At 54.3% G+C, this 8,948-nt stretch overlaps 1 protein-coding gene across 1 annotated transcript; it reads right to left on the reverse strand.

The window, feature by feature from the left end:
- Positions 1-351: 351 nt before the first annotated feature.
- Positions 352-5,056, reverse strand: LOC136541274 (glycine-rich cell wall structural protein 1.0-like). Its single transcript, XM_066533088.1, has 2 exons — positions 4,252-5,056; positions 352-482 (listed from the first exon to the last, which is right to left on the reverse strand). The coding sequence occupies exon 1, from the start codon at positions 4,918-4,920 to the stop codon at positions 4,492-4,494; it is 429 nt and encodes a 142-aa protein (XP_066389185.1). The 5' UTR covers positions 4,921-5,056; the 3' UTR covers positions 352-482; positions 4,252-4,491.
- Between the last annotated feature and the right edge of the window lie 3,892 nt (positions 5,057-8,948).

An 8,948-nucleotide genomic window follows, 5' to 3' on the forward strand; every position in this document is an offset into this window, starting at 1 on the left:
TGGATATATAAATACAATCATACGTGGATTATTGAAGCCACACGACACGAACATTTTAAATTCATTTTTTTCTCTTTGGTAGAACAAAGGCTACGTTCGTTGGTCTGAAACTTGGCTGAAACTGGCTGAAAAACACTGTTCCGATTGAATTGTTGTGAAAGAAAAACACGATTTCGGCTAAAAAAAAAGAAGCCGAATAAATTGAATATGGGTTAAGATGAACAGTGCCGGCCTTTTTGTGAACTTTAGGAGGCAGAGTAGTAGTTTCACTCTTGTCTCTTTATCCCTGCAGCCTTTTCAAATTCCTGTGTTCCAAGAATCGAGCATGCCATTCTCCTTTCATATAGATACATATTCTCAGTCATCATCGTCTGCTTTCAGACTCCATTCTATATTATTCATTCATTAATTCATTGGCTAGAGATTTCTCGGCTGCTCTGTTCTGCTTCTGCATCTGTGGTGAGTGAGCTAGAACCTCGTACCTAAAGATTAGCATGCAGCCCGCGTGCTTTCGGCCCGGTCCGAAGCACGGTTGCATGGCCCGGTCCGAAAACGGCCCGGCCCGTACGCGACCGTGCCTCGTGCCGGCCCGGTGCCCGCTGCAGGCCGTGCTTGGGCTGTCAACAAGGCACGCCGTGCGGCACGGCCCGGCCCGTTTTTCTAGGGTTGGCCCGGTAGGGCCCGGTAAGCCGGGGGGCTATATAAGCCAGCCGGCCGTCCCCCCGCGCGGCCGCGCCTCATTTCCCTCCCCCGGCCGCCGCAACCGTTCCCCACCGCGAAACCCTAGATCCCACCCCACCTCGCCTGCTCGTCCCGCCTTGCGCCGCCGCCCACCGCTCGCCGCTCGACGCCGGCAAGGACTCCAAGATCCACCGCTCGCCGCTCGTCCTGCACTCCGACAAGGTCTCCACCGCCGGATCTTGGAGATCTTGGAGCTCTCCCTTCTGAGCCGTCTCCACCGCCGGATCTTGCTCTCCTTTCTCGTCATCTTCCTAGTCTCCGGCCGTATCCTGAGCTCTCGTACTGTCTTCTTCCTTCTCCCTCCCTCTCTCTCTCTGACCGGCAAGGTCTTCACCACCGTGCAACTTGTTTGTCACCGTCTGTCGGGGAGTGGTGCCGCTGCCGCTCGTCTTCTTCTCCGTCTCTCCGGCGCCGGGCTCCGGCTCCATGCAGGTAAGCTGATCTCCACGCCTCCAGCCCTCCACCTCCACTCTAACCCTAGATCTAGCCCGTAGCCTTGAATCTTGATCTATTCTAACCTCTCTGCTCTCTCTCTCTCTCTCTCTCTCTGACTCTCTGTTTTCTTTTTGCATTGCAGGTCACCGGCGTTAGCTGGTGCCGCTAGATCCGTTGAGGAACGGTGCCGAGAGCTGAAGAAGAGGCTGTGCGGTAGCCATGGCCGGCTCTGGTGACGACGATGGTCCAACCATCAATGACGAGCTCAGGTCGTTGGGCCAGATCCCCGACGACGAAGACGACATGGGCGATGCTGCTCATCTCTTGTTCGGTAGGAGTGCTCCTCCGACCAACCGAGATGATGGTGCTGATGGTGGTGCGCCGGCGGCTAGTGCTGCTGCTGGTGCGTCGGTGGCGGCCCCTAGTGATGCAGCTTCACTCGCTTCGTCCACCACTGGTACTGGTAAGCGGCGCTCCCCTGTGTGGGCTGACTTCGAGGAAGTCAAAGAGGTAGTGGATGGTGAGCAAGTTGTTTCTGCTATTTGCAAGCTTTGTCGTCATCGTTTGTCTGGTAAATCTGCTAATGGCACTGGTCACTTAAAAAGACATCTAATATCCTGTAAAAAGAAAGTTGATAGGGCTAATGCTGTTCAAAGTAGGCTTGCTTTAAACCCTGATGGATCTTATAGAAACTGGGAGTATAAGCCTGATGTTGCTAGGCATGAGCTGATTCGTTTGATTGCTAGATTGGATCTGCCTTTGTCTATTGCTGATAATGATGCTTGGGATGATTACATTCAGCGTGCTCACAATCCTAGATATAAGAGGGTCACTAGATTTAGCACAGCTAGAGATCTGTCTAAGCTATACAATGAAAAAATGTTGCACCTTAAAGCTGCTGTTATGCCTGGTGTGTCTTCTGTTTGTTTGACATCTGATATCTGGTCTGGTAATGCTAAGGAAGATTATATTGCTGTTGTTGCTCACTACATTACTTCTGATTGGGAACTTAAGAAATCTGTTATTGGTTTTAAACTGATTGAAGTGAGTCATAATGGCATTAACATTGCTGAATGTATCTCTGGTGTGCTTAGAGATTGGGGCCTGCTTGACAAAGTTTTCTCTGTTAGTCTTGATAATGCATCTTCTAATACAACTGCTATGCTTGCTTTGACCCCTTTGCTTGATGGTTACCTGGGCTATGATGTTGATCCTTCTGATCATACTAAAAAGGTGTATCATGTTGTGCATCAGCGATGTGCTTGCCATATAATTAACTTGATTGTTAAATCTGGTTTGAAAAGGCTTAAACCTTGCATAGAGATTTTTAGAACTGCAATTAACTTCCTAAATTCATCTAATCAGCGCATTGCTCAATTCAAGGAATACTGCCAAGCTAAGGGGATGCGTCCTCGTAAGTTTTGTTTGGATATGGATGTTAGATGGAACTCAACCTATCTTATGCTTAAACATTTAATGCCATATAGAACTGTATTTTCTGTGTTCATTAATCTTCAGTTTGGCTATCCTCTGTTGGTTGAACAGCACTGGTACATTGCTGAAAAGGTGTTGCAGTTTCTTGAATTGTTCTATGATTCAACTGTTGCTCTGTCTGGTGTTTATTACCCTACTAGTCCTTTGGTACTGCATCACATACTTGAGATTGCTAGCCACCTGCATGACTATGAACATGATTCTAATCTATGTAATGTTGTTGCTCCAATGAAGGCTAAATTTCTTAAATACTGGAAACATGTGCCACTGTTATATGCATTTGCTTTTGTTCTGGACCCAAGGGCTAAGATGAGAGGTTTGCAGAATGTGCTTGACTTGCTTGCTCAGAGTAACAATATGAGTTACATTGATTATCTTGCTGAGGTCAAATTTGAGTTGCATAAACTGTATGACAAGTATGAATCTAAGTTTGGTGCAGCTAGGCCAGCTAGGACCACCCATCCATCTGGATTGACAGGTAAGAGGAAGCAGGCATGGGGCAAAATATTTGGAGGATCAGTTTCTTCTGGTCCTTCAAGTACTGCTGGATCATCTGCTGTGCCTCCTGGTCTCTCTGAGCTCACTGTTTACCTTGACAGTGACAATGTTGTGGCCTATGATGATGATTTTGATGTCCTGAATTGGTGGCATGAGCATAAACTAACCTTCCCAGTTCTCTGTACAATGGCTAAAGATATTATGTCTGTCCCTGTTTCAATAACTTCTTCGGAGTCTTGCTTTAGTCTTACTGGCAGGATCATTGAGGAGCGCCGACGTCGATTGGGACCAGACACTGTGGAGATGTTGATCTGCGTGAAGGACTGGGAGCTTGGTGAAGAGAAGGGACAGCATACAGTGGAGGATGAGGAGTATGAAGACTACTTCAAGAATCAGTTTCTAGATCATGACTCTGGTGCTAGTGGAATAACCACTTAGGCAGTTAGTGAGAGTGAGGCATTGAGTCTGAGTGAGAGAAGACATTTGAGACACTTGGTTTGTAATAACTTTGAACAATTGAACCATTCAATAATGAGCTGGCCGTACTCTTTTCCTTTGTAGGGTTTTATCTCACGAGGTGTGAGTTTTACCTACAAAGGTTTTTAATGAGGCGGCATTGCACGAACAGCTCAAGTTTAAACATATTTGGCTTCCATTTGCTCTATTGTGAACTGATGAAATGTGATTATGTGAACTTGTGACTTGTGAGCTATAGCTATGATATCAAGTATGAAATGTGAATTCTGAAATGTTTTTGTGATTTGTGAACTTGTCAATTGTGAAAATGAATTTGATACATGTCCTGAACTGTAGATCTGTTGAAATGAATTTGAAAAAGGTGTTTTTTAAACAGCGGGCCACGGGCTGGCCTGATGTCTTAATGGGCCCCGTGCTGAACGGGCTGGCACGGCCTGTAAATCGGCCCACGGACCGTGCCTGGGCCTGCAAGCAAACACGGTGTCCCATTGGGGCACGGCCCGGCGGCACGCCGTGCCAATCAGGCCCGTGCCCTTACGGGCCGTGCCTAGCCCGGGCCCGGGCCGGGCCGTGCCGGGCCGGCCCGTTGCTCAACTTTACTCGTACCCTTTATTCATCTCCTCTTTATTGATCAAATTTACAGACACACATGCATAGACGATGGGCTCATCACGATCGATCACAATAGCAACAAAGCCAACAACTAAGCTAACCCGTGTCGATACTATTAGTAATAAGGTAATCCATATTAGCCAAGCACAGCATGACAGTAGAGGAGTATATGAGCTTCAGCTAGCTAGCGGCTGCCACGCCATCCTTGCAGACGAGACGACCATGCGCTCAGATTCAGCAGGTAGCGGCGCAGCGTGTGGTGCAGTCGAAGCTGCACCCTCCGCCACCGCCCCCGCCGCCGCCGTTCTTGCCGCCGTAGCTGAAGGTCCGGAAGCAGCGCGACGGGCAGGTGAGGCGCTTCCCGCGGCATGGACCGTCCTGCGGGCACACCGTGGACGGCGGCACCACCGTGCCGCGCCGGTACCCGAGCCCGCCGCCCTCGGCCCACCCGCCGAAGAACCCGCCCCCGGGCCGCGCGCCGCCGCCGGGCCCCGGTTGCCCCGCGCCGCCGAACCACGGCATCCTGGCGAAGAAGGCGCCCGGGTCGCCGCCGCCGCCCGGATTGTTGCTGTTGTCGGAGTGGCGGCCGTTGTGTCCGGCCGCCGATACCGCCAGCAGGGCGAGGAGCAGCACAGCGGCGGAAGCACCGGGCTTGGTGGCCATGGCTGCGGCGGCGGCGCTCTAGCTACTTCCTGGTTGAAGGAAAAGGAAAGGAAAGGGTTTGGGACGAGTCTTCTGTGGGCGGAGGAATCCAACTGCGCCACTCGAGAGGGATGCTTGTGAGCTAGTACCAGTGTGAGCACGGCCGGCAGCTACTTATGGAGACGATAGAGGTGGAGGGCCCGACGACGGATTGGAGAGGACTTTGGGGAAAGTGGAGGGCTGGTGGGGCGGTGGCGCAATCTGCGGCGTGGCGATTCGACTCGGATACAACGCTGCCCTGCTGCTGCGGCCGCTGTGAGCTTCACCGTCAGTGCGGTCTAGCTAATCAGCTGTCTGTCACTGTGTGGCGCCAAGCCATGCCATCCGCGGTTGACGGCTGACAGGTACGTGTACCGGAACGGAACCACGGGCGCGCTACGGTAGTACGGTTTGTTTACCCCAAATTGCAAGCTTCTTTACAACGAGCTTGCTGTTAATTTTTTTGCACAGTACTCCCAACCAGGATGATTATCCAGCCTGACCACCATGCATACTCTCAATGTCTTGGAGTTCGTGGCCGGCGCTGCACGATGCTCGTCTTTAATGGCGAACTGTGGTGGGCGGGCGCGATCGGCGAGTGTGTCGCGGGCGCGGAGTATTTGAGGGTACGGTGGGTTCCGTTCCGGCCGGGCATGCCGACCCTGGCAGTCTGCACTGCAGGCTCTCGGGAGTCTAGGGGCCCTGTTTAGCTGCACCTCAAAATACCAAATTTTTTAAGATTTTTTTGTCACATTGAATCTTTGATATATGCATAAAACATTAAATATAAATAAAAAATAAAACTAATTACACAGTTTAGACAAAATTCACGAGATAAATCTTTTAAACCTAATTATATTATGATTGAACACTAATTATCAAATAGCAATGAAAACGTTACAGTATTTTACAAAAAAAATTGACATCAAACTGGCCCCAGAGAGCCTGCACCGTGCAGACCCTGCCTCGGTCTGCCCGTGTGCCGGTGTGTATAACTGTACTACTACAAGACATTGAGAAGACTTGAGAGTACCGACGGCCGGCCAGTTTTTACCGGTGCAGCGCTCCCCTCGTCGTCCCCGGCGCCGGCGGGCGAGCACACGCTCCCCGGCCTGTTGCAGTTCAGTGCGGCTGTGTCAGGTATCTTAGAACGGGTACCCCGAGCGAATATCAAAGGGGTTGCTTAAGTCCCATCAAAAAACAAAGCTAGAAGGTAAGCCGTGGGTCCCTCACCCGCCACGACCGGGCCCACCAAGCCCTCCGCCTCGCCTCGAGCCTCGCGCAGGAGGTCTCGGCGTCCTGACGCAATCTCTGCCTCGCGCGAAGCTCTCCACGGGAGGCCTCGGCAGGGAACACGATCTCCGCCTCGCGCGAGGCTCCCCACGGAAGGCCTCGGCAGGGGTACATTCTCCGTGTCGCGCGAGGCCTCTCGCGCAAGGCCTCGGCAAGGAGTCTGATCTCCGTCTCGCGCGAGGCCTCATTCTCCGTGTCGCTCGAGGCCGGTTCGTCCGCGGCCCGTCGCCCCCCCCCCCCCCCCCCCCGCCTCGGCCGACCCTCCCGACAGCGTGTCGTGTCTCATTAATACTTCAACCACTCTCGCAATCTCCGCCGGACGAGGGCTCGACGCCAAAGGATGGCCGACGGGATCTGAGGTCGCGTCAGTGCCATACCGGCTAGGACAGGGCACGGCGGGGATTACCGGCCACTATGTTTTGACGCTGTGCCCACGATCAGCGCCCACACTACACTATGTCCCGCTATCCCCGCCTCGAAAACAACATCGCCCGGACAACTTGTCCCGGGTCATCACCGCCTCCAAGCCGACGCGCCAGATCAGCCGCCCACTCGGGGCCTCGGCACTGTGCACCAAGGTCTTGGCTATCTTGGGGATCGTGCCCGCCGAGACCCCCCATTGCGGTGCAGCCTCGGCACCGACCAAGCCTCGGCCTCACGCACAGTCCGTCCACCGCCGCACCCACTCCGAGGCGGTCCCAGGGCTCTCACGATGCACAGGATCGGATGGGACTAGCACGCCGCCCCAGTGCTCCAAGGACGGACCACTCCGACGACCACGCCGCCACAGGAGCAGGCCACAGGGCTCGGACATGCCGCCCCTGTTGGCACGACGCCGCATAGTTAACACATGTACTGTCCTTGTCTTCCCTTCAACTATAAAAGGAGAGGACTTGGGCCACTTAGAAAGGAGGAAAAAAAAGGAAGAACACCTTGTAACACACACACGCGCGCACACATCCCAACCGCCTGAGAGCAATGTCTCAAACGGTCCACGCAACACCTTGTTGAGACCTGGGACTAGCTCCCTCTCTCCCTAGCTTGTAACCCCCTACTACAAGCATTTCGGTGCAAGGAATACAAGATCGATCTCTCAGACTGGACGTAGAGCATCGATTGCCTGAACCAGTATAAACCTTGTGTCTCTTTGCATCACCATCCGGGATTAGGGGCACGCAGTTCATATTTACTGGTTGGTTGAGGACCCCCTGGTCCGAAACACCGACAGTTGGCGCGCCAGGTAGGGGCCTCTACGTGTCAGCTTCGTCATCCCAGCAAGTCCTGGATGGCAGACCCCGTACGACCATTGCGCCTCGACACAGTGGTTTGGTTTGGGAGCCTAGAGTTCATGTCTCTAGGGCATGAGTACGACATGGTACTCCTGACTCCTCGAGCCCCACCAACCGATGATGAAGTCACGCACCGGCAGCCCAGGTGCAGGCGGCGCCCAGGCGGCCGCTCTCGCCGTGCTCGCCAGTCACGACGCAACCAAGACCGCCCCGACGATACGCCAATCCAGGGCAGCACGCCGCTCCACGCCGATATCCTACGACCAGCTATTGGCACAGGGTCCCTGGCCGAGGACCTGTCTGGCCTGAGCTTGGATAAAGGAAAATCGCCGGTGGTACACAGCGATGCCCAGTCATCAAGCTCCGCTCCACCACTCCCTGGGGAGCTAATCCCAGCAAAGCAAAGCCCGGCGACGGCACCATCCCCATACCCCTTTGGGTTGAGAAACCCCGCCGCCTCTTATGCTTATGCTTATGCTGCTGCTCACGCGGATCCTTCAGCACGCCGCCAGCGCTTTGCCCTCGACTTCGATACCACCGAGTCAATCCACGCCTACGACGATTCCTCGGAGGAGGACGAGGCATGGGCTGGAGCGGATTTCTCTAGACTCCACGACCCTGGGGCTATGCGCCAGTTCTTGGCCGCAAGCGACTACTGCTTAGACTACTCCGAATCCGACGACGAAGGCACCTACGACCCCACTCGCAAGTGTTTTCACGTCGGACTCGGGATGCCAAGGGCGGGCGAAGAGGACGAGGGGGCAGGCAGCCGTTCTCCGCTTCACCCAGGAACAGGCGCCGCCACACCTCCACGCATTGTCCTACCGGGCGCACAAAACGAGAACCCTGCTCTTGCACGACCTCAACGTCCAGACCTAGCGCAGCTCCGTGAGCTCCAGGCCAAGGTCGAACAAGACCAACTTCTTCTGCAGTAGCTTCGAGACTCTCTCGAACAGGAACAGCGAGGTCGCGGCGAAGGCGGAGGAGCCCAACGGAGGGCCCGCAATGTGCATCACCGCATCCATGACGACGAAGGGAGTGAGCAACCCCCAGTCTTCAATCGCGCTAGCTAGAATGTCACGGCTGCGGCAATGCTGGTTCGTGCAATGCCTAAGCCCTCTACCACGGAGGGGCGGTGGGTCCGCGATGAGCTCCGGGATCTCCTAGAGACCACCGCGGTTCAGCAAGCCGAGAGCTCCGCCTCCCGACGGCACGGGGGCGTCTCGAACCTGCTCGTGGCTCCACCTCGATAGGATAGGGAAGCCTCGGCTCATCCCGAGCCCGCTCGAGCACCAATAGCCCACAGGGTCCCCATGCTTCTGGACCGCCTCAGCAATCGACGCGAGGTATAGGGAGACCATGAGGTGGTCAACAGGCGACGATGCCATGACAACGAGGGGCCCGCTCGGGGCTACCACCCACATCGAG

The sequence above is a fragment of the Miscanthus floridulus genome, chromosome 3, assembly GCF_019320115.1.
Source record: "Miscanthus floridulus cultivar M001 chromosome 3, ASM1932011v1, whole genome shotgun sequence".
Lineage (NCBI taxonomy): Eukaryota > Viridiplantae > Streptophyta > Magnoliopsida > Poales > Poaceae > Miscanthus > Miscanthus floridulus.